This window comes from Neltuma alba, unplaced genomic scaffold (genome assembly GCF_004799145.2).
Source record: "Neltuma alba isolate B1F8T4 unplaced genomic scaffold, ASM479914v2 tig00012032_pilon, whole genome shotgun sequence".
NCBI lineage: Eukaryota > Viridiplantae > Streptophyta > Magnoliopsida > Fabales > Fabaceae > Neltuma > Neltuma alba.
In genome coordinates, this window is record NW_021636598.1 from 147684 (window position 1) to 172652 (window position 24969).

The 24969-nt window shown below is 35.9% G+C and overlaps 2 protein-coding genes across 8 annotated transcripts; one reads left to right on the forward strand and one right to left on the reverse strand.

Annotated features, from left to right (window-relative positions):
• Window positions 1-17: 17 nt before the first annotated feature.
• On the forward strand, window positions 18-4414 carry LOC114721369 (chaperonin-like RBCX protein 1, chloroplastic). The gene is made up of 7 exons (XM_028907194.1): window positions 18-39; window positions 847-1011; window positions 1145-1239; window positions 2983-3100; window positions 3309-3325; window positions 3410-3472; window positions 4154-4414. Exons 2-7 carry the CDS (start codon window positions 861-863, stop codon window positions 4232-4234), a joined length of 525 nt encoding a protein of 174 aa, XP_028763027.1. The 5' UTR covers window positions 18-39; window positions 847-860; the 3' UTR covers window positions 4235-4414.
• LOC114721367 (malonyl-CoA decarboxylase, mitochondrial) lies at window positions 4355-24357 on the reverse strand. 7 transcript variants are annotated; one of them, XM_028907188.1, is made up of 18 exons: window positions 12843-12890; window positions 11322-11513; window positions 10770-10954; window positions 10483-10595; window positions 10291-10381; window positions 10076-10202; window positions 9806-9986; window positions 9185-9329; window positions 9022-9112; window positions 8467-8525; window positions 8298-8375; window positions 7878-7961; window positions 6927-7105; window positions 6144-6272; window positions 5905-5977; window positions 5249-5334; window positions 4968-5052; window positions 4355-4767 (listed from the first exon to the last, which is right to left on the reverse strand). In XM_028907188.1, exons 3-18 carry the CDS (start codon window positions 10896-10898, stop codon window positions 4708-4710), a joined length of 1710 nt encoding a protein of 569 aa, XP_028763021.1. In that variant the 5' UTR covers window positions 10899-10954; window positions 11322-11513; window positions 12843-12890; the 3' UTR covers window positions 4355-4707. The 7 variants fall into 7 exon arrangements, with proteins under 7 accessions (XP_028763021.1, XP_028763022.1, XP_028763023.1 ...); XM_028907189.1 differs by lacking the exons at window positions 11322-11513; window positions 12843-12890 and adding an exon at window positions 24219-24357; XM_028907190.1 differs by lacking the exon at window positions 12843-12890 and having other exon boundaries at window positions 4973-5052; window positions 11322-11606.
• Window positions 24358-24969: the final 612 nt, after the last annotated feature.

The window sequence follows — 24969 nt, forward strand, 5'->3', positions numbered from 1 at the left end:
AAATGCAGAATGAGGTAATTCAGAGGAGAGAAGAACTTGGTAAGAGTTTGAACCATTCTTCCATTGTTTTATTTTCTTGTTTAATATTTTGTGGCTTTTTGTTCCGTCTTGAATCATTGTTACGCTCGATTATTATATTGCCAGAGAAGTTGAATGATGCAGCTTCCATGAAAACCAATTGGATGGTGACTCGAAGTGGAAAACCTCAAATTTTATATGTTTTAAAGAACAAAGTGAGAACTATATAAGGAAAGAATGATGTCACTGTCTATCATCCTATGAAAACTTATTGATTTGTGAGGTCAAGGTCGCTGGATTATTATATTTGACGAATAATCCTGAACATATTGGCAGAACATTTTATATTAACTTATGCGTAGCTTTAAGCATTTACCTTGAAGCTCCTCGAACTGGCCTTTGATCAATTTTCTGACCCCTTTTTTGAGTAATTTATGGAAAGAAAGTTGTAGAAGAAATGAAGATTAGTACAGTCGAGCAAGCGAATGTCTGGGATTTGATCGTTGAGTATTCCATGACGAAAAAAGATGAAGGAGAAACTATGTGGGTGGTTGAATTAATTTGAAGGTCACTCCATCAAAATGCAGATAAAAATGGGATCTGTAGCAAATCACAAAATATCTCCAATGCCAGGAAGGAATGGTGGGTTCCACCATGAAATGAACTTTCGTTGAGAAGTGCCTGCCTTTTCCACATAAGCTCAGAGATATTTTCTGTTACGGATTGAAGCTTGGAGATATTTTTTGTTTTGGAGAAACCACAACCCACCGTGATAATTTGGGATTTCCGCTTCATCTTCCCATTAATAAAAGCCTTTAACTCTTAAAGGGTTTGTGCGATCAATGGAAGCTTCTGCAACTCTTGCTCTCTCTCAAATTCCCTGTGTTTATCCCATAAAACCCCACCACGGTAGAGTTTATCCTTTTTCTTCACCATTGAAGCGAAGGATTTCTCAACCCACCCCTATACACTGCCAGAAGATGTATGTACCTGGTGGGTCACTACTCTGTTTCTCTTGTCGTCTTTTTCTCTGAGTGGTGCTTTCTATTCTCTCGTTCTTTTTTTTTTTTTTTTTCTGTGCTGAGAAGAGTGTAAAATTATAACATGCTATGGTGAGATGATGCAGGATATGGAGAAGCGTCACCGGAAGCAAAGGCTGCCAAGAACCTCCACCATTTCTTCACCTACATCGCCGTTAAGATTATTTCTGCACAACTTCAGGTTCCAACTCCATGGACCTTAAGGCTTTTTTACTGTTTTCTTATTTCGTATATCTTCACGTATTTGTCATGGCTGACAACTTTACGTTTTTGACCATTGATACTATCTCTTTGCTAATCCACTGGATAACAACTATGCTATCATGAGTCTGTGTGTGTGTGTGTGTGTTGGTCATGTGTTAAATTCACAAACGGTTTCATATTAGACTTTGCGGTTCTTTTCTCGCCATACTTGCAGTAATACTCATGAATGGAAGTTAATTGTGTAACTTTATGGATGACCTCTAGATCCAGCTCATTTAAAAGTTTGGAATAGACTTGATTCATTTATTTTGGTCAAAAAAAAAAAAAGAAAAGAAAGAAAAGGCTTGATTCATTTATTGAATGAACGAGCTTAATCAGTATTTTAAAGTTCGACGAACTAAATTATCCAAACTTGAAAATTTCATATTTGGCTCATGAAAAATATGTGAAGAACTTGGATAATAATAAAATGTCATGTTATATTTTTAAAATATGTGATACACACAAATCGAGAAAATATATATTTATACACATATTATATATATAAAGTCATGTAAACTTTTTTATGAAAATTAATATTATAATCATTGAAACATAGTAATATATATTTTTTCGTACACAAACGCATACATAGGATAAAAGTTCATAATTTCTTTATTTAGTTATATTAAATATTATATTTACAACATCTTTTTGATGGGCACGGCTTATCTATTAAACGAGCTGAGTTCATCAGATTTTTTTCTTCTTCTAAGATGTAAAAAAAATTAAAGCTCGGGTTTGTTCCATTTTAAAATGAACCAGTGCGATCATGCTAAAATTTGAGTTGGTTTGGTTCATTCCGGCTCTATTAGAATTGTTACTTCGTAGTTGTGAATTATATTACATACAAGATACGGACATTAATTTTTTTTTTCCTTCTAAAAAAGAAATTGAGATTGTGTTTTTGCCACGGGATATAGGAGCTGGAGCATTAGAGTTTATTGGGGAGAAAGAATTCGAAAATCAGAGAGAGAAGAGAATAGAGATATAAAGAAGAAAGATGGGGAAACAAAAGTAATTTTATTCAGTCACACTCTAAAAGAAACTATAGAACATTGTTATAAAATATATACTCATAAAGATTATTATTCAATTCGAAACCAATTTATGGCTTAATCTATAAATAATAACCCTACAATTGTTGACTATGTAGTAAGTTAATATTCCTTATTTCATTCTCCAAGCAGGACCTGTATCCGTGTCATGCATTGTTTAATGTGTTGTATCTTCACTGCATACAGTTTTGGATTTTTGTAATTTTTTTCTTGTAAGAATTGTCATAATTTATAAAAATTAGATTCTCAGCCCATCATCTCAAAGATGATCCGATGTGAATGGTCTGTTGATGGATTAGATCTCATTTTGTTTTATGTATAATTTTGATATTTTTATTTTGAAAGAAACAAAGTCAAAGAGTGAAATAATTCTCCCAGTTTAAAATTAAAACCTTATTTCCCAGAGAATCCTGCTTTCATCTTAAAAGTAACACTAAAAGTAACACACCATGCGCTCATCTCTGGTGAAAATTAGATGTTATGAAATATGAATTATAGCTTTTTTTGAATTTTCATGAGAGAGTTTTGAATTACTATCACATGATACTCTGATAAGCTCGAACTGTTATTGTTATTGTATTTTGTGAACAATGCCATCTGTCAAAGCTTATTTCCTAAAGCAGAGCTACAATCGTGAAGCATACGAAGAATTGATGGAATTCTTGAGTAGACACTCTTTGAATGATGGTGACAAGTTCTGTGCCAGCATGATGCGAGAATCATCGAGACATAAGAACTTAGGTAAGTCCAACGTTGCAATCAACAAGTTACTCCAAAATCAGTTTTTCTTTGTAATCTCTTGCATATTTTTCTTCCACTGTGAACAAAAGTTATTCAGTTTTATGCCAAAAAAAATATGTTTTTGTCTTAGTATTTGGATTAATAATCTTTTGCTGATTGAAATCTATGGGAAATTAATGCTGGGCAACGATGATTTGCACCTGAATAGCTCTGCGCATACTGGAGGTTAGTGGATCTCTTGGTTATTATGTGGTTTTCAATATTCCCGTTTGCTAAACGCCGATTAAAGACTTTGATGTATAATTTTAGGTGAGATCAGCATATTGCAAACAGGACTTTGAATGGGACAACCTAAAGCGCGTTGCTGTGAAGGTAATTAATTAATCCTGCAAAATTGTACATGTTATTTAGAAGGTTGATCTTGTTGAAAGAAAATTTATTGCCGATAAGTCCAAGTCAATTTGTCAGTGTGATGAAGAAATACCCTCGTGTGTCTACGATCGTATCTTGATCGTAACTTAAGGTCTTTTAAATTTCTGGAATTGTTCAAATCTAATTTAACGAGACTGAATTTTTTTATATTTATTTCCATTTTGAAAGACAAAGAATGTAAAGAATAAAGTTGATAATTTTTAAATCATTCAAATGAAATTTAGAAGTATTAGAGAAATACAAAGATGGCTATGGTTTCAGATTCACTTGGTATTTGATATGGACTGTCCAAATTAAAATCGAATAGTCCATATTTAATGTTATTTTTATTTTATTTTTTATATGTTGTAATTTATGCAGAATTTAAATTAAAGATAATTTTCTAATTATCACTCTATAAAAAATCTTTTTTATTTAAAAATTATATATTAAAAATTACACCTCAAATTTCACTGCAAGGATGAGAACCTCCCGCGTTGCTCATCCCTGCAATAAGCATGGAGTTATATATATGTAACTATTCATGAAAGTGGAGTGGTCTGGTTAGGCCAGAATCTAGTTTATCTATTTAGTTGCTAGTTGTGAATGCATAGTATTGTTTGCTGTCCTTATATGTTGCAGATGGTGAATGAATCAAACAAGGAGCTTATGAGAGAGTATGTCTCAGAAACAAGTCCTGCAGAAACTGAAACGGGAATATGATGATGCCTTGCTTTCCCTTGCTTTACCACAGCCCCCTCTGTTCTCTCATCCATATGTCCCTATATCATTGATATAGCCATGTAGAAGAAGACAGTTAGATATAAATGGTTGGGCTTCATATTTGTAAAGACCAAGTTCTGTATATAATATATATTGCAAGAACAGTTCATGTCTGTGTTACGAACTGAATTGATATGTTATAATACTCTTAAGAACCGCTATATATAGCCTGCTTGGTTGAAAAATGCCAATGTCAGATATATTTACATTATTTGATGGACATAACTCCCAGTTTATATATCTTATAAAACCTTAACCCAAGCAAGAAAGATCAGTGCCTTCCACAAACAGAGCAATTCTTCGGTGTTGCATGGAGTTTCCCTTCATATTACCAGAAACTTGGATTGGATAATAATGAGCTGCCGATTATTCTCTGGACGGATGTGACCAAATTTTACTAGTAACAAGCTTCTTCATAATCTAGACTTGTATGCAATTAAACCATCCTTGAAATGAAACGTTCCCGCCATATTCTGTTCAAGCAGAGATCAAAATTTCTCGTCACTCCACGACTCTCATGGCTGCAAATAACATTCAAGAGACTTAACAAGACAGAAGAACAATGGTGGAAAAGGTCAAGCTTAATAGTGGTGAGCTGATATGCAATCAATGAACTTTGCCTCCACACATATGCACAGCTGTTTATATAAAGAGATTCAACAAAAGTTATTACCTCAACAGCACAACGGAGATCACTCGAAGCATGAATATCACCAGTGCTGAAATATGAATGAGCGAATTCATTTATGTGCTCCAGCCTGAAATTAGGGTCAAATCATCGATGGAGTGAAATTCACGCATGAATTCATACGATTCAAATACGTAAACTTCAAAAAAATTACACCACATAAGAGGAAGTTCAATGATCAAGAATGTAACATGATTTATCTTAGTCAACATGACACAAAGTAGGCTGGCATTTTATATAAAAAGGTGACTAGGGTAAAAGATTACCTATACACATAGTTCACCATGATGCCTCCACTTTGAGATAGGCCTTTTTCCGATCGATCAGCCATCCAGTTTATCCTCTCAATCATCTATTCCAAATTGAGAAGCATAAAATTATTAATTCTGATAGAAACTAAAATTAAACTATTCCTAGGCATTCTTAGTAACACAAGCTTTTAAAATGAAATAGTTCTTCACATCATGTCAAGTTTTCTATCATTAAGTTCAATACCCACCCACCCCCAACCAAAAACAAAAAAAACAAAAAAAAATCTCATCTCCTAATTAAAAATTAAGCAGAGTGGGTTTGCGCTTTGTCTACATATTCGAGTCTAAAGGATTTTCATCAGGAAAGATGTCTTAAGAAATTATCAGAATTATTCATAATCCTTCATTAAATTTTGAAATAGAAAATATTTAGATCAGGACCGCAAGTAACTTTTGGCTAGAACATTGAACCCCTTCATGAGAAGTTTGTCTGCTTTAGGAAAAACGTCTGTAAAGAAATCAGCTCATACCAGGTCGCAGTCAAAAGACCGTGAGGAATGTGAAAACATGCAACAGTAAATCACGTATTAAAAGGAACCAACTGGTTTCACAAAGAGAGTTGCCAAGAACTGAGAAGTTGATTGACTATTCAATGGGCTTGCATGACATACCGCTCCATTTTGCAAGTGAAAATTTGCTACTGAATCTAACGCTTTTCCTCTTTTCTTCTCTCGAAGAAGGTATCTACAATATAAAAAAGAATATATTATCTCGCCACTTGATGAACTCAGTTCAAGTTATCCAACACTCTTTTACATTCTTTGGAAAATCTGAATAAATAAACAATTGATGAACATAGAATACTGTAATATTCCCATATTTTTCAATCTCTCTAAAATGTTTGTGATACCTAGCACATAATCGCATCAGAAGCGGTTGTAATACACACAGCAGTTCTGGTGATTTGGTCCATTCGAGGTCTGTAGAAGTAAGCAAGTTGAACATCACTTCCATTCCATTTTTTCCGGTGGCAATATCTCTGCAGCTCATACAGATGTTAAGAATACATTAAACCTAGTATAAGAACGTCCCAAACACCAATATTTATCATTCACTTGATGATAATAGCTAAAGAACCCATGGAAGAATTTTGAATGCTTCACAGCCAGAAATGTAACTCCTCAACAGCAAGAGTTCAAAAACAAGTATTCCCAAAGGATTAGCCATAATGAGTATTAATTGACTTAGGCTACTAAGGACCTCTGCATTTCGCTAGTACATGCATTGCATGCAATCAAGAGAGACTGAGAGTTTGGGGCCAGTATCGAAAGCTATTTCCAACATTGTAAACTCCATCATTTTGTAACGACCGCTTGTAGAGGTGGGCATCTTTTCAATGTATTCACCTTATTAATTTGACCCTTCATTTCCACTTTATTCAGTCCATCTATTTATATTAGCCCATTTCACTGTCTCCTTTCAGGCATGCTTCACAGCGGGTTTTGTTCTTATATTTTTTCTCCCTCTCACTGCTAAAAGTTGAAATTGAACTGTGCACAGCACAACTGGCCATGTACTAGTTACGTCCCAATAAAGACAACCAGATCAGATATCCACTATTCTCCAAGGATAGTAAAATATTGATCGTCGGGTAAATTTGGAATGAAAATATATTGAACGGTATGTAGGTTACTTTGATATACTCATAAGTGCTTTTTCTTCCTCTGGCTTAAGTATGTTCTCCCTAAAGGTCGAACTGGATCCCTCAGCCAGTGACTCTGACGTGTCTGATTCAGCAAGTATTGTTTGCGATGCTAGCTTGGATAGAAGCCACTGCATGAACCCTGGGATTGGACTGAGAGTCGCAAATGTCTGCAAGCAATAATTGATAATTGAATGGTAAAGCAAGATGACAATGATTTAGCATATAAAGTATGACAATAATGGAAAAGACATATCTTTTGTCAAGGAATGTCACGTGTTCAAACAATTGTTGGACTTGAGCATACATATCAGTCGTAGAATTTACTCTTCTATGATGAGGAAAGCAATATGTTAATTATGCTGTTATTGAAAAATATTGGCATATCATTTTGTTTATGGTATTCCCTTGAGTACAACTAGTCCGATAAATTTTGGTTTGGATAGAAGAAAAGAAATGAGGTAATAAATTTAAGGATGCAACCAAAAAAGTCACACGCATCTTGAGACTAGCATATTTCTCCATAAAATCCTGTGGCCAATTTATTCTATAATTTCTTCAGGTTTTAGCCATTTTCAGTGAATCAACCATTCCAATCCCCTTGCATAATAATATAATGGATTTCCTCGGCTGGCTGAAGCCCTGAATAACATTTCTAATTCAGAATGAAAGGTGCTTTATTCCTAGATGTGATCTTTACGCTAAAAATATTCATGAAAATACCTTTCGTCTCAAGAAGAAGAAGAAAATTAAGGGTAGAAATTGCTCTCCAAAAATGAAGAAAAAAGAGTAGAAAGAAACACAATCAACAGACAGTGCTATATACAAATAGAAACTTTATTCTACTGCAGATATGCAATATTAAAATGTCTATGAAGCAAGAAACTTTACTCGATCACAATCTTCAAATTCAGAGCTCCAAGAATTTGTTAAAATACTTACAGAGATATGGGGCATCTCTCGTTTCACCAGTGTTATGACACGCTTGATGAGAAACTCACCTAGGTTGATCCCCGATAATCCAGGCTGCAAAATCTCAGAATTAGACCATCCAGCTATGTGAAAGAAAATTCTCAATATCTGGAACTATCTCCAGTATTTCGCTTTTCTTTTAAGAGACCAACGGCCACAGATGGGATAAATAGAAAAGCAAACAGATTTCATCTACCAAATAAAGCAAACACAGAGGTTTTTGGCACAAGCATAAACAAAACAAGTCAGAAAACATGAACAAAGGGAAAATTAAATCAAAACAGATAATAAGGTACAGCTCACATTTCACTCAGAATGATCCAACTAAACTTTGCCATAATATATACTAAACTTGATCCTACTGTGTTCCTTATATAGTATATGCCATACCTGAGTTGATGAAATGGAGTAGAATAATGCACAGGTTGCCTCACTTTCAGGTATGGGAGGACTATCCCACAAAACTTCCTGGGAGGGAAAAATAAAGTACATAACGTAGAAGGAAGGACGGAAGGAAAATGTGCTGCCGAAGGTTACATAAAGTCCAAAGAAAATCAACCTGTATAGTCCGAGCAACATTCTTAAGCAGCGCAACTTCAATGAAAATTAAGGGTTCTCCTGAGGAAAAACAAATCACACGTCAAATAATGTAATACATTGAAAGTTCATGTATGCATTATATGATAAACAACTCAAATTCATTCAGTCAGTCAGTATTTATATGCAAGAACGGTGACACCAAATTTAATTTCCATGTTACCTCACATAAGAACTGGATCAGAGAACAAGTGCACATGCTGACCATAAGCAACTATTGGGTGTATAGTATTAATAATTATTACTTGATCAGTGACTCATGTACTTTAGATAACACTGTCACCTATTCCTCAGTGAATATTAGTCCATTGGCTTTATCTTAAGACACAATGGTCATGCATGTAGTAAATCCACTTTAAAAGGGATCATCTCATTATATCAGTGAAATTTCAGCTACTTAACAGTATGAATAGCATAAATTGCAGAGGTTCCAAACAAAACTGCATTAAATGGATCCAGTAGTACTGCCAACAAGAGAGCTATGTTTAAGCAACCAAAAGTTAGAAGAATCACTGACCAGGAATTGCTGGATGCAAATATCCAAAACAACGACGGCCAACACCAAGCCTTCTCTTAAGATCCAGAAGGTTGCTAATAGGATGCACGGCCTACAAATGATGTTGAAGATTATGCACAGCAAGATAGACAAGCGATGCAAAGAAACCCACGTGGGGAAGTACCTCATAAGCAACAATTTTCTCCAACAGAGAAGCAGGATCATCCCAAGTAATTTGATGAAGCTCTAAGGTAGCAGGACTAAGCCACGTACTCAGTTTTTCCTTTAAATATGAATCCAGCGCTCTCAGAGATGAAATATTTTCCTCTCTATACCATTGAATATGTGAAGTATCAAATTGAAACTTTCAGGAAAGAAAAGCTAAAATTTTGTCGTCTTTTCTTAATTTTCTCCCAATGAAGCAAGTTATAACCTGTATGCACTCAATTTAAGACATCCCAAAATTTATTTTAAGGACCTCATACAAGAATCACAGTGCAAAGGCTTGTAGAACAATCAAGATAAATTCTCTGATATTGAATTTACTGAAAGTTAAAGGAAGTAATAAGTAATTGAAGATTTCTATATCTGCTGCCGCTTTCATTACAAGAATCACATTAAACAAACATGCACAATTTCCAATAAGAGTAAGGCTGTGAAACATTTATAATCTATTATCATGTATGTGTGGAGACGCATGTCCAATTATTCAACAAGACTCGTTCAAACGAGAAGTGTCCCAAAAATTAACTAAATACCACAAAAATCCAATAAGTAAAATATGGCACATGGGTCATAACCTTACGTGAGAATGGATAAGATATCAGAACGAAGAATGGATAAAAATCTCAGCCCTCCAGGGTGAGTGTTGAGACGGTCAAAGAGAATTTCATAAAGTGGCCTTAGTGCATGCCTCAAATTCCGTTCAATGCGGTAGAAAGAAGAAAATAAGCCCTCTTCAGAGAAATTCCCTTGAGCTTTATCCACTGAGACCATAATATTCCAATCAAATGTCTACAAACATTCATAAGTTACAATGCAAATAGCTTGCTGTATAAATCCACCAAAATCTCACCACTAGGAAGTTCAAGTCCAAGATACTGTTTTATTAGTTCACGAACATGTACCCTGTTCAGATCATATTCTCTGGCAAGCACAAGCAGCAACTTCCGGCGGTTTTCAATAGAGAGATTAGCATAACCCTACATTGTTATCAGATCATCAGAGTCAAACAAACGTTGATAACATCGGAATAAAATTGCAATCTTTTACTGATTTACTAAACGCTACCTCAGAGAAATTATCAAGTGCCGTATCTAGATCTTCTGTTTTGCTCATGGAAATCGCGGAATGCATTGATGTGCGCACAAGTTCAAATTCTCTAAAAGCAAATGAAAATGACAGGCAAGAAATCAGCTACAAAAGCATTGCATTAAAAATGTTGTCCTCGTATGAAAATTCTAAGTGTTTCAAACTATGAACCTCTCACAATTGCCAGCGTCATCAGTACGCATTTTACTCTCTGAATCATGTCGAATAGCATGTCCAGCGGACTGGTTTTCCGGGGAATTCTGCTTCATTTGGTTCAAATCTCTCTGTTGCGCATCAAATACAAGGAAAATTGAATTCGAAGGTACGTCATAAAAAATGAAATCAAATTCTTGAGCCGAAACGATTTAATAGAGACTCTAATACACCTTGAATCAGAATAAAGTAAAAGAATTCGACGCTAATCAACACAATTGTCGGAATTAGGAGAGGGAACTTACAGCCAGAGGGGAGAGAGAAGGGTTGATGGAATTATTTGATCTCATTCTGGCACGCATGAGAATAGCCAAAGCTTTCTTGTTCATATTTATCAACGGAATCAAATTATCGGTAGAATCGAGCTTTCGCATCCAGTGTTCTTGCTTGTTCTTTCATCCTTTCACCGCAACCACCCTTTCCTCATTTTCTTTTGGGGAAAATGACATTACATGACCCGACAAAAGCATTATTTATATTTAAGGACTATAAAAAATAACAATCTCACAAAATAACCCAGGCTTTGTAATTGACAGACTGTAGCTGTATGGAGAATGGAGATCAACTGAATTCAAAAATAAAACCGACTAAATTTAAATTAAAAGATATAATATTAAATATTAAATATTAAAAAAAATTAAAAAATTAAATCAATTTAATTGTCAAATCTGTTAATGCTTCGACATAATTGCATTGCTTTAGTCTAAATTAAAAAAAATTAAATATCCAATAATAATCATCATGCCGTGGCAATCCTTGTGAACAATCTAACGGCTATATCACCGAAAGCTAGACACCTGTAACGGCTATAAATGAAACACCGATCAATTCCCATCTCAACGACTCTATTTCTCAACTCAATCGGTGCGGCGTCCATCCATCAAACGAGGTCCCATCGTCGGCGTTGGCAACGGCCTTCCATTATATCTTCAACCTCCGACCGGCCTCCATGTACCGCTCATCGTCTTCAACCTCTGGCAGGTTCGTTGCTCTTCGTCTTTCCCTTTCTCATCTTCATGGTTTCTCTTTCTCATTCCATTTCTCTTCTCTCTCAAACTGCAAGCTATGTTTCTTCAACTCTGGTGTGTTGTTGTTCTTGAAAATTTATTCAGTTTAATGTGGAAGGATTCTTGGTTGATAATATCGGACTCAGTAGTCAGTACACGTTCAAGATATTATTATAGAGAGAAAAATTAGCATAAATTTATCACTACTGTTTAATTGGCTAATAATATTATCAATTGAATTTGGTGACAGATCTAAAGAGAGGGATCTAATTAACTGATGAAATGAATTTTCTAGAGAAAGGGTGTTTGGATTCTTAATCTCAGGGTCGATTGCATAGAGTTTTTATATTTATTGAAGATTACATAAGTTAACTTTTTTTTTTTTTAAGTTTTAAATCTCCAAAGACGGAATCTGATGATTTTATATTTTTAAATAATAAAATATATTAAAATAATTATTTTAAAATCAAATTTAAAGTTGTGCTTTTATAATTTTCAGGTTTTTTTTTTGAATAAAATGAAAGACGTTGTAGATTTTATATGCTTTTATAAAACGAAAAATCGCCTTTTATAATTTTCGCGTATATATTTTTCAAAAAATGAAAAGTAAAAAATATTTTTGTTCTAAAAGTTTCATAAACAAAGCATCAAAAGCAAACCGTAAAGCAAAGTTATTTCATATGTTAAAAGAAGTTATTAGTCTTTCATTTAGTTTTAGAACTTTTTTTTGAATTTACCATTATTTGTTAGGATTTATCATTATTTCTAATTACAATCAATTTTTGTTATTATTTTTCTTATTATTTTACCATAAGTAGTTTTAGAGCTTTCATTTTAACAGCATGTAACTTTTTCTCTCTTGTTTTTCTCTCCTCTCTTCTTCTCTGGTCATATGTTTGTTTTATATCTATTGCTCTGCACCTATCAATGTTTTACATATGTTCTGCTTCTTCATATGCTTATAGTTTTTTTTTTTTTTTGCATGGAACTAAAGTGGAGGTTAATTAAAAATACAAAAATTATCTAACTTGTGAGAGAGTTTTGCTAAGTAGTTAGCTACCCTAACATGTTCCTAACCCTTGTGCTTTTAGCAAACTCAATTTTTGTGCACAATAACCTATCATCAATGATATTCCTAAATGGATATGTTGTTCATGATTCCCAAGAGTTTCGCAATGGACTAGCCATGTTTGGTTTCTTCATTGTCAAACAGCCTTGCACACCTGGAGAGCCAAATGGCCCAAATACCTAACAAGAATCTTTTTAGTGTAATTTTTTTTAAGCCATTCCTAAACCTTCATTCAACCACACCCCAAAGACTAGACTGTCAATCAAATGCTCCCACGCATGCAATCATACTCCTTCATACTCCTTCAGCATGTAGATCTATGTCAACAGAGCACACAACAAGTTATCAATTACAAATACGAAAGTGAGACATAAAATCCCAATAACAGACTTTTCCTTATTGCGTTATTGCGTTATTGCTTCCTAATAATAGAGATTGGACTTTTCCTTATTGCGTTATTGCTTCCTAATAGAGATCCTGATAAAGATCCCATTCGTGTAGTAGGGGTGGAAACCAGGCGGCCTGTCTCAAAAGGATCTAGTCTTATATCTAGTCTTTATTTTAATTTTATTTTGTACTTATATCTAGTCTTATTTCAAATAGAGTATGTATATTTTACAAATCTAGCCTGTTAAGAATAAAGCTTGCCAAGCTTTACTAGGGTGCAAGAAGTGTCATGGGGCTTAGGCTTCGCCATTCTATTTAATAGCACCTTAAGAGGTTTTTATCTCATTTCTAACCAAATTATTTTCTGTCTATTTATAAATTAATTTTTAAAATTTTTTGTCTATTTTTTGTTGAGTTACTTTTATTATTTTTAAATTTATTTTATTATTATATCCTTTATATTAGTAGCATATGTAGATTTAGGGTTAGAGTAGTAGCATATGTAGTTTTTAGAATAAAATTTAGGATTAGAAATTTTGTTTATTAATATGGTACTTAGCTCTAGGTTGCAGCCATTTTTTATAATCAATTCTATTTTGTTTATTAATATGCTCTAGGGTTTTTGCTTGTCAATTATTATTATTTTTAAATCAATTCTATTTTGTGTTTTTCAGGTCATTAAGTATGAGAAAGGAACAAAATGCTACATCAATAATAAAATTTGTAATATGACAATTACATTGTATTTATGCTAAAATTGTTAGTAATTAAGCTGAGTACCATTGAGCATTCTACCTTATTGATACCACAGAAAAGGTTAGGTTAACTCTACTCCATTAGTACTACGTTGAGGAATCAACAACACGAAAACTTTGCTAGAAAAAGAATACCCCACCACCTTCTTATTGGGACTAAAAGGAATGGTTAAGACAACAAACATCCATCTCATTTATCTCATTCGTATTTTGGATACCCTGTATGTAACATCCTGAGTTTTATCGGGTTTTAATAGCTTCTTTTTGGTTGATTTTGAGGATAGATTAGTTATTTAATGCTGATCTTGGTGTTCGGGTTAGAATTGAGATATGTTGGAGGAATAGCTCAGGGTATGTTTGCCGCGACTAAGTTTTACTCAAAACAATTGGTCAAAAACCTCAATTCTAACCCTAATTTCAAAACTCAAGAAAACTACACCGATTAAATAAACTAACCCAAAGCAATTAATTAAACTCAAAACAATCGGTCAAAAACCTCAATTAAACTCTAGGGTTTCACGATAAATCCTTAGAAATTCCAAGTAAGAAAGTAGATTAGAGGTTAAAATCACTTACTTGAGGTAATGGATCCTTAGATCCTTCTCCAAGCCAAAAATTCGAAACCCTATCTTCAGATTTTTCTAATTTTCGCACATCTGACCCGACTATATCGACCCCTTTCGTCGCGGTGAACTTAATCTGACTTCGCCACAACGAAAGCTTCCCAAGAGGAAAAACTCTCTCACCTGAAGAACTTCGCCGCGGCGTCCCTCTAATTTTGCCGCGGCCAAACCTTCCCGAAAGAACACTCCCCCTGAACCTCCCGGAAGGATGGTACGGATACATCAGACAGATCCAGCCGGTAACGGACAGCCTCAAGGCCTTTCTGAGAGAAATGAGGGGGATGATGACAGTAGTGGTAGATGATTGAGAAAATTTGAAGAAGATTTCACAAGGAAGCATCAAGATCAATCAAAAGGACCGAGAGAATGAGGTGACTATGGAGGCACAAGGAGAAGGAGAAAGGGGGTTTAGAGGTGGTGATCGAGTTGGAGACTTACCTCAGAGGGAGGAGTATCGAGCAGTTAGCCAGGGAGGAGATACTTCAGAGGGAGTGATTTACCCTTTGCTACTGAATGATGACTAAGGTATGGAGAGAGGTGCACCGTCATGATTCTCCACAGTTCAAGGGAAGTTTGGAACCGTCAGATGCAGAGAAGTGGATTGAGCGGATGGAGACAATCTTTACTGCTGTTCCTTGTCTTTCCCCGCTCAAGGTACAAGTGGCAGTCACTTATCTTGTGGAGCAAGGAAGGCATTGGTGGGATAGTGCAAGACCTTCTGATATATCTCAATTAGACTGGAATACCTTCAAGCGGATGTTCTATGATCATTTCTTTCCGAAGGAGTTGCGAATGGAAAAGCAATTCCTGTTCCTTTAAGCTCATATAGAACACATGCACTGCTTTTCTACTCAGAGCATCTGCTACCACATTAGTCTCAAAGTCATAGTCCTTCAGGAATTCCATCCAATGACGCTGCCGGTTGTTCAACTCTTTCTGATCCACCAAATATTTCAAACTTTTATGGTCACTGAAAGACTTCGAACTGGGAGCCATACAGATAATGCCTCCAGATCTTTAGTGCAAAAACTACTGCTGCTAGATCCAAGTCATGGGTTGGGTAGTTTTCTTCATATGGCCTCAACTGCCTGGAAGCGTATGCCACCACCTTATTGTTCTGCATTAGCACACAACCCAAACCCTTTAGTGACGCATCGATGTAAAGAACATACGGTACTCCAGGGATCGGAAGTGTAAGCACCGGAGCTGTAGTCAACCTGGTCTTTAGCTCTTAGAATGCTGATTCACATCTCTCGGTCCAAATAAACGGTTGATCCTTCTTGGTTAACTTAGGCATTGTAATCTGAGAAAAGCCTTGGATGAATCTTCGATAATAGCCAGCTAATCCCACAAAACTCCGCACCTCAGTTACCGATTTAGGGACTTCCCACTTAAGTACTGCGTCCACCTTGTTAGGATCCACTGCTACTCCCTGAGTTGACACTACATGACCCAAGAACTTCACTTCTTTTAGCCAAAACTCACATTTTGACAGCTTAGCATACAATTGGTGGTCCCTCAAAATCCGTAGTGCAATGTGAAGATGCTCTCGATGTTCTTCCTCACTTCTAGAATACATCAGAATGTCATCGATGAACACTACCACAAATCTGTCCAAATAAGGTCGAAAGATCCGATTCATGTAGTCCATAAAGACAGCTGGAGCATTTGTTAGTCTAAAAGGCATCACCAAAAACTCATAGTGTCCATAACGAGTTCGAAAGGTTGTTTTTGAAATGTCATCTGCTTGTACCCTTAACTGATGGTATCCTAATCTCAGATCAATTTTAAAGAAAACTGACACTCCGACTAATTGGTCCAATAAGTCATCAATTCTAGGCAACGGGTACTTGTTCTTGATTGTGACCTTGTTTAATTGTCGATAGTCAATACACAGCCTCAAGCTACCATCTTTCTTCCTCACAAACAAAACCGGTGATCCCCACGGCGACACACTTGGTCGGACAAGTCCCTTTTCTAACAATTCTTCTAGCTGCTTTTTCAATTCTACCAATTCTGAAGGAGACATTCTATAGGGAGCCTTTGAGATTGGGGTGGTTCCCAGAACCAATTCTATGGAGAACTCCACTTCCCGCTCTGGAGGTAGTCCTGCAACCTCGTCTGAAAACACCTTAGGGTAGTCCCTCACCACAGCTATCTGTTCAATTCCTCCTGCCTCATCCTTACTAATTGAAAAGAAGACAATGAAGGCATGGCACCCCTTCCTCACTGCCTTCTCTACTTGAGTAGACAACAAAACTGGACCACCTAACATTTCAGCACATAAGGCACCTACCATAATCGTCACCAACCAATTCATGCCAATAATCACATCAATACCTTTTCAGAGGTAGACAAAACAAATCTATTGTAAAATCTCGATTCTTAAACTGAAGTGCTTTCTAGACACGTTTTTCCAGTTACGACAGTGGCTCCCGCAGGAGTAGACACTCTCAAATCATAAGGTAGCTCAACCACAGGCAAACTCAACTTCCGAGTCAAATAAAGCAGAAATAACATGCCCCTCAAGTAGAATGTTACCTCGAATCAAGTTTGGAGATGCAGAAGCCTCCTCAATTGTCTTGGCATAGACACGTCCCAAAACAGTAGAACGGCCAGCTTGAGGTGTCGGTTGACTCTCTGGGCAGTTTCTGGCAATATGTCCCCACCGGTGGCATCGAAAGCACTCCCAGTATTGCATGCCTACCCCTGCATCTGGGGCACGGTCCAGTAACACTCGAGGTGGTCACTGATGAGTCTCGACGGGAGCCTTGTCCCCCCGCCAGTTTGATTGTTTAGATTCTGGCGCCTTTGCATAAAGCCCCTCTGAGCGTTCGACCTCTGATTCTGCCCTTGATTCCTGTTTCTCCCTGAGCTACCCAAGCTCCCAGAGCTGTACTGATAACGGGCTGCTCTAGCTTGGTTCTCAGCCCTCCTTGCCTCTACCACCTCTCTCATCCTTCTAGCTGCAACCCGCAGCTTCACACACATCTCCTCAAAGGTATGTCTCTAACAGGACCAATTGCTGTTTCAACTCTGGCCTTGCAGGATTCATCAACTATTGAGCTAGCCAAAACGAATGATCTTCTGTCTGCCTGGGCATGCATCTCTCCCTGCTTCAAGGAGTAGAACAGGAATTGCTTTTCCATTCGCAACTCCTTCGGAAAGAAATGATCATAGAACATCCGCTTGAAGGTATCCCAGTCTAATTGAGATATATCAAAAGGTCTTGCACTATCCCACCAATGCCTTCCTTGCTCCACAAGATAAGTGACTGCCACTTGTACCTTGAGCGGGGAAAGACAAGGAACAGCAGTAAAGATTGTCTCCATCCGCTCAATCCACTTCTCTGCATCTGACGGTTCCAAACTTCCCTTGAACTGTGGAGGATCATGACGGTGCACCTCTCTCCATACCTTGGTGATGTCATTCAGTAGCGGAGGGTAAATCACACCATCTGAAGTATCTCCTCCCTGGCTAACTGCTCAATACTCCTCCCTCTGAGGTAAGTCTCCAACTCGATCACCACCTCTAAACCCCCTTTCTCCTTCTCCTTGTGCCTCTATAGTCACCTCGTTCTCTCAGTCCTCTTGATTGATCGACTCTTAATGCTTCCTTGTGAAATCTTCTTCAAATTTTCTCAATCTTTCATCTACCACTGCTGTCATCATCTCCCTCATTTGTCTCAGAAAGGCCTCATTCTCTTGAGGCTGTCCGTACCATCCTTCCGGGAGTTCCAGGGGGAGTGTTCTTTCGGGAAGGTTTGCGGGAAGGTTTGGCCGCGGTGAAATCAGAGGGACGCCGCGGCGAAGTTGTTCAGGTGAGCAAGCTTTTCCTCTTGGAAGCTTTCGTCGCGACGAAGTCAGGTTTTCAAGCGAGTAATCCCTTTCGGGATTAGTTCGCCGCGATGAAAGGGGTCGAACCTATATAGTCGTTGGAGGGGTCAGATGTGCGAAAATTAGAAAATCTGAAGGACTGAGAGAGGCTCTGCTAGGGTTTCGACTTTTTGGCTTGGAGGGGGTATTTCTAAGGATCCATTACCTCATGTTTTTATGGTGAAACCCTAGAGTTTTCTATGTTGTTATGGATTGAGGTTTTTAACCGATTGTTTTGAGTTTAATTGATTACTTTGGGTTAGTCTAAGTATTCAATCAGTGTAGTTTTCTTGGATTTGAAGAACTTTGAGTTTTGAAATTAGGGTTTATGGAAATGGGAGGTTTGTGATTGAGGATGATAATGTGGAGGTTGATTTTGAGTTTTGTGATTTGGGTCATGTTAAGGAGGGTTAAATTGGATGTTTAATCGGTTTAGAATGTTATAAAGACTTCTATTGTTCAAATGAGACGTTTGGGTTCCTATAGTGGGTCCTTGAGGTTATGAATTTTAATTGACGTTTAGAAAGCAATTAAGGTTTTAACGGATTTTTATGACTTTGGAGTGTTTACCTTGGTGGTTATACCCTTTTGAGTTGGGTAGAGTTTGGTTGGAGTTAGGAATTTTGTGTCCCTAAATGTTGTTTTGGCCACATTATTAGTTAAAAGCTAATACATGATGGTTGTGTGCTTGTGTAGACCAGTTGTGAGCCTTGTTGGTGCACGGGGCTGTGTTGTTGGTTTGTTATTCCTTGCTCAAGCAAGAGGTAACCACTTTCCAATCCTTTGTACATGTTTTTGTGGTATTGTGAGTGGATTTATGTTTTATGCTCCGAGTAACAACTGTGTTCAAAGTGTATGTTGTATATTGAAAAGGAAAACCGTCTTGTAGGATTTAAATTGATATTGATTGAATCTGGAACTTGTGAAAGATAGGCCACTGAAAGAAGTTAATTGTGAAATGATCATTTACTCTTTAATTACGGTTTGAGCATAATGCATTAATTGGGAATTGGTGAGAGTTTTGATTGTTACTACCACGTGGTAAGGCCTCCATTAATGCATGATGGTTGGCTCTTTACGTCCCCCATAGTGAGGGATAGGCCTTTTGGCTCCTTACGTCCCCCATAGTGAGGGATAGGTCGGGTTCGGCTTTTGAAAATCCCCCAAAGTGAGGGATATGGTTGATAGGATTGCATCATTGCACTTGCATGACTTGTTGTGGCTATTTATCATATTACTTGTGAACTGCCCCACTTGACACCTCACGAGCACCTATTTAGTAGTACCTTGAATTGGAAAAGTTGGTTACTAGGACGTTTGTCTCACCCCGTGGTTTACAATGTTTTCAGGTGAAGGTTCTAGGCGTGTGTCATCGGGAAGAGACGCAGAGGCTTAAGCTTGGTTAGCTTTAGGCCTCTAACCCTTGTATATGTATAGCTAGTTGTATATTGCCACATTTAGGACCCCTTTTGAAATATTTTAATTACCCAGCCTTATTGTAAACTGGAGAGAATGTTATCTCCTTATTTTGGTTGGTCAGAGGCCATTTCTAGTGTCTTATGAAACTCTAATTTATTTTGTTGGAAACCATTTGAATGGACTGATGTGATGTCTTTTGTTACCCAGGCCTGAGGCTCGAAGGCCCAGTGGATGTAAATGAATGATTTTAGTTGCATGCAACGGAGTTCGAGTTTGAACCGAGTTTAAATGTTAATTTCAACAATTATGCAAATTTCTTTCTACTATGGTAGTTTGTTGTAACAGCTTTCCTTTTCTACCATAGTAATGATTTTATGACGAGTTTATAGGGTTTTGAGGTTAAGGTTTAAAGACTATATAGAAATGACTAATTATGCAAGAGAAGAAAATAATAAATCCTAATAAAAATATAAATCAAGAGTTATTGAGCATTCTACCTTTACAATGGCTTTGATACCACCAAAAAAAAAAAAAAGAGAAAAATAATATACGCAAGAAAAGCAATATAAATCAAATCATACTAACAAAATAAAGCCCGTGATCTTTATCAGCCAATGCAAACTTGTCATATTTTACAATTTTTTTGTCTCTTTATTGTTATAAGCAAGCATGTGAAGATAATAAAATTACAAGCATGTGAAGATGAAATTAAAACTTCAAAAGAGTTTAACAATATTTTTTAGTAGGCTGATATATATTTTCACATATGACAAAGATTCTTCTATCTCATGAAAACTCTCAAAAGTCAAGGATGACTCTTTTTCAAGAGGGCATAGGAAAGACAATTTTATAATTCAACTTCTACGAAACACTTATTTTTATTTTTATGTATAAAATATTAGTTAAGCTTAGTTTACCAACCACTATGCAAGTTCTTTTATCTTTAAATAAAGCCAGTGATCTTTATGATGTATTGCCAATGCAAACTTATTATATTTTACAACCTTTTTGTCTCTTCATTGTTATAACAAGCATGTGAAGATTAAATTAAAACTTCAAGAGAGTTTAACAATATTTTTTCTAGTAGGTTGTTTTATATTTTCACATATAACAAAGATTCTTCTATCCCATAAAAACGAGGTCAAGGATCACTCTTTTTCAAAAGGAGGAATACTGATAGGAAAGACAATTTTATAATTCAACTTCCAAGAAACACATATTTTTATTTTTATTTTTATGTATAAAATATTACTTTAAGTATATGAACTTCTAAATAGAGCCTCAAGGATATTATTTTATATCATGTTATTATATATCCTTGATTTAAAATTTCAACAGATTGCATATCTTTAGAATACTTTTTAATTTTTAGGGAAATTTGTCTCTTTAAAAGTGTTACTCAATTATTTTGGGAGATTGAAAGTTATGAATAAGAATTTGCTTGTGTTTTATGTTTGAAATATAATATGATTTTGTTGTAAAATTTGATCAACTTTTTGTGAAGTTTTCTTATAACTTAAAGATAGACACTAGTTCCTCTAGGATTTTAGTTAATCAACTTGTATTATTTCCAAATCTCATTTTATTTTGTATTTTTCAAATTCCTAGAGAAATCCATATATTAATGAGCTCAACAAGTTAAAGAATAAGATAGTTTGACTTTATTTAGATGTGAATGAAGAGATCATTGCAAACAAAGTTCCATCAAAACATTTTAGTTGCCTCTTGGTTGTCTCGTTACCAAATGACACATGGAAAAGAACCCATTTTGCTGCTTGGGTTTCTCTATCGATCACCCAACAGTGTCACATACCCCTCTCCTATGTCAAACATGTTTCATATTCCTTTAGGATGCCTTTAGCTTTATGATCTTGCCAACATAAATGCATACTAAATTCTTGTTATCATCTCTAAGTTTGCTACCCTACCTACGTTAATAGATGGCAATTTACCTAGTAGTGACTCTTAAGCAAGTTTAAGGACATTGTCGTCTCTAAGGTTCAATCCCTATGATTTTCTTATCCTCTCAATACTCCCAGGGAAGATGGCTCCTGGAGAATGTGTGTAGATAACTGAGCCATCAACAAAATAATTGTCAAGTATTTGACTTTATGAATAGTTTAGTTATGCCTTCCAGTTTAACAAATAAATGTTACAACCTACTTCAAAACTTCTTATAAAATTAAGTCATCTTTCTCTGTTCATTATTTCTAAACAAGGTCGATTTTTTGATCTTGTCAAGGTTTAAGCCATTCAAGAGTAACCAGAACTACAATCATTGTAAGCCATTCAAGCTGTCACAGATTAGCATCCTTCTATCGACAGTTTATATATGGCACTGTCATCTGGTTAGTTGGATCCCTACTACCTCTCAAGCTATCCAAATCATAAAGGACAAGCTATCATGTGCCTCTGTGCACATGTTACCTGATTGTAATAAATGCTAGGTTACTTGTGATGCCTTAAGTGTAGGAATTGGAAGTTTCATTGGCCAGCCATCCTATAGCCTTTTTTAGTTTGAACCTCAATGACACAAAGCAGAAGTACACCATAATCTGTTTAGAGCACTGAAAACACTATCTCTACTCTAACAAGGTAACCGACGCCTTTAGTAGGAGAGTTTACCTCATTAATACCTTGAGTATTAGCGTCACTGGTTTTGACAAAATAAAGAATGCATATGCATCATGCCCTCATTTTGGATATCAAGAGGTTATGGATAGGAGTTAAGAAACTTGACTGCCTTCTCTTAGATGCCGAACATTTCATCATCTAGAAGACCACACAGCCTTAGTAGATGACAGGTTTTGTTAGTTTTCTCTTATTTATGGGTTCTTATTGTACTCAACAAATTCTCAAAGATGGTTTTTGCCTTATTGGATTATGAGTCTTCGTGGTCTACCTAGTACCATTGTCTTAGATAATGAGCTATTTTTGATAGACCCTCTAGCCTCCCTGGCAATTTTCATCCACTTTTCACCCCATAGCAATGATGGTTACTCCAAAGCTTGATTGGAGATATGCCTTACAATTAGTCTTGTAGCAGAATTTTTTAGATATGCCTTACAATTAGTCTTGTAGCAGAATTTAATTGTAATGACTCTATTAACGGGTCTACAGCCTCTCTATTCCAAATTATGCAAGGATACAATTTGAAACAGCCTATTGATTTTATACGTATTCCCCTGTCTGCTTACCTTATTGAATCCGTTAAAACTTTTTTCTTTCACTTCCACAACATTCATGTTAATGTGCACAAGTTAGTATTAAGCAATGACAAGTACTAGTTACAGACTCCACATCAAGTCCCATCTACCACTAACTCATCTGTTGGAAAGATTGTGTTGATTCAGATGCTATGGATTCATAGAGGAGAAGTTCTGTCACGTAAACCCCGTCTTCATTAATGGCTACCAGCTATCTAATTTTGCAATGGCGAGTTCTTCCAGCCCAAGAGAAATTATGATGCAGCAACATCTCATTAGTTTTTCATTGGTTTTTTACAATTTATTTGGATTTACCATTATTTTTTAGGATTTTCATTTTGACCATTATTTCTAATTAAGATTATTTGTTGTTGTTGTTTTCATTTCTCTTATTATTTTACTATGAGTAGTTTTAGGATTTTCATTTTGACCACAAACTTAAGCATTAAATTATTAAAGTTACTCCTTTTTCCTATGGGCTTCTCTTCTCTGTTGCTCTCATACAGTCAGGACTATTGGGGTAATCAATAAATGATCAGGAGCCTTGGACCCAAAATTTATTTACTTGTGCCCAGTTTTTTCACTTAAGTTATATTACAAAATTTAGCTGACAAATTAGCCATTTCACCTGCTAAACTACTTAGATCACTACTTAGATCACCTCGATGCCGATGAGAGAGTTAGACAAGACCATCACTAAAACAGATGATAATGTAATGACATATACATAGATCCTATGTACAGCCTAGTACAGCTAGAAACAGATCAGGAAATTAAGTACCGACTCTGAATAAATTTATGCTTCTTAGATAGAACATTCATTCACACCTTGATAACGAAAAATATGACAAGTAAGAAAGCAAACAATTTCACAATTTCATGCGCCAACAAAGCAATGCCACTGTTGCAATCATTGTTAAATGCATACAAGAACAACAAAACCATGCTTGGGATTCTCTTTCATTTTCTTCCTGGATTTATTCTCTTCCCGTTCCGATTCTACATCACAATGATGCAGACGAGGGATCTCAGGACGAAAATAATACGGATAGGGAAAAAGCAACGGAAAAAAGCTCACAAATGGAAAAAATACCCACCGATTATAATTGCAATACGCAGCACGGATAATCTAATAACAAGTTATGAACATATATAAAAATACAGAGCAAAGAAATAAGGCATATCACTAGCGAAATAAAGACGAATTTCAATACAAGCATCCAAAATAATAACCAATCAGGATCCAACGAAGCAAATGAAAACAATAACACCTGGGTTCCGCTAGAAGACATCGAACGAGAAATGGGGAAAATCAAAGAATACCAGGACCAAAAGAGGAGAAAAATTGCGTACCGAGAATCGAAGAATCAAAATATAGATCGAATCATGCATATCGTCAGTGCAGATGTTGTTGCTGAAGTCGAACGTGAAGTCGAATCATGCATACCCCTTGTTATTAGAGTAGCTGAAGACCAACGAAAGATGATGTTCATCCACTAAAAATCAAACGACTGAGGAAAGCGGAGAAGCAAAAGCGAGAACAATAGATTTAGTAGAAGCCAATTTATTGAATTTAAGCCGTTGCAGAATAGTGCCGTTGCAATTTTGCTTCTGAATTTGAAAGAATTTCAAATCAATCAGTTACGGCTGTTACGCTGTCTGCATTTTTTTTAAAAAAATATATTGAAAAATCGCTTCAGCCTTCAGGTCGATTGGATTTTGGGCTGAAGAAGAATCATATATGGGCCTCCTAATCAATATATATATATATATATAAAATGTTTTTTTTTTTAATACAAAAAGGTGCAGAAAACTGCTTTGTGGTTTTACAAATTTTAGCCTTTATTTATTTTGGTATTTCAGCGTGGCATGAAAAGGCAAAGGAAGAGATAGGATTTCCTTTTTCTTTCCCATAACTATGTGGTATTTTACATTTCGAATATAATGGAAGTAATTTCTCTCTTCGTAATATTTGGATCTCTCTTTTATTATTTTCGCCTAAAAAGCCATCCTGTCACAGAAGGATTCCCTTTAATTTTGTAATTTGAACCAAATTAGGTCCTTACAATTTTCTTTAAAACATTTTCTCCATTCATATAAATTC

Bases quoted from the DNA above. Each gene is read 5' to 3' on its own strand.
- LOC114721367 (XM_028907189.1), bottom strand. From the start codon at position 10,898: ATGCGAAAGCTCGATTCTACCGATAATTTGATTCCGTTGATAAATATG. The intron at 10,596-10,769 runs GTAAGTTCCCTC...GATGCGCAACAG, and splicing joins CTTCTCTCTCCCCTCTGGCT to AGAGATTTGAACCAAATGAA. The intron at 9,987-10,075 runs GTGAGATTTTGG...TTATGGTCTCAG, and splicing joins TGGACTTGAACTTCCTAGTG to TGGATAAAGCTCAAGGGAAT.
- LOC114721369 (XM_028907194.1), top strand. From the start codon at position 861: ATGGAAGCTTCTGCAACTCTTGCTCTCTCTCAAATTCCCTGTGTTTAT. The intron at 1,012-1,144 runs GTGGGTCACTAC...GAGATGATGCAG, and splicing joins CCAGAAGATGTATGTACCTG to GATATGGAGAAGCGTCACCG. The intron at 3,473-4,153 runs GTAATTAATTAA...TATATGTTGCAG, and splicing joins TAAAGCGCGTTGCTGTGAAG to ATGGTGAATGAATCAAACAA.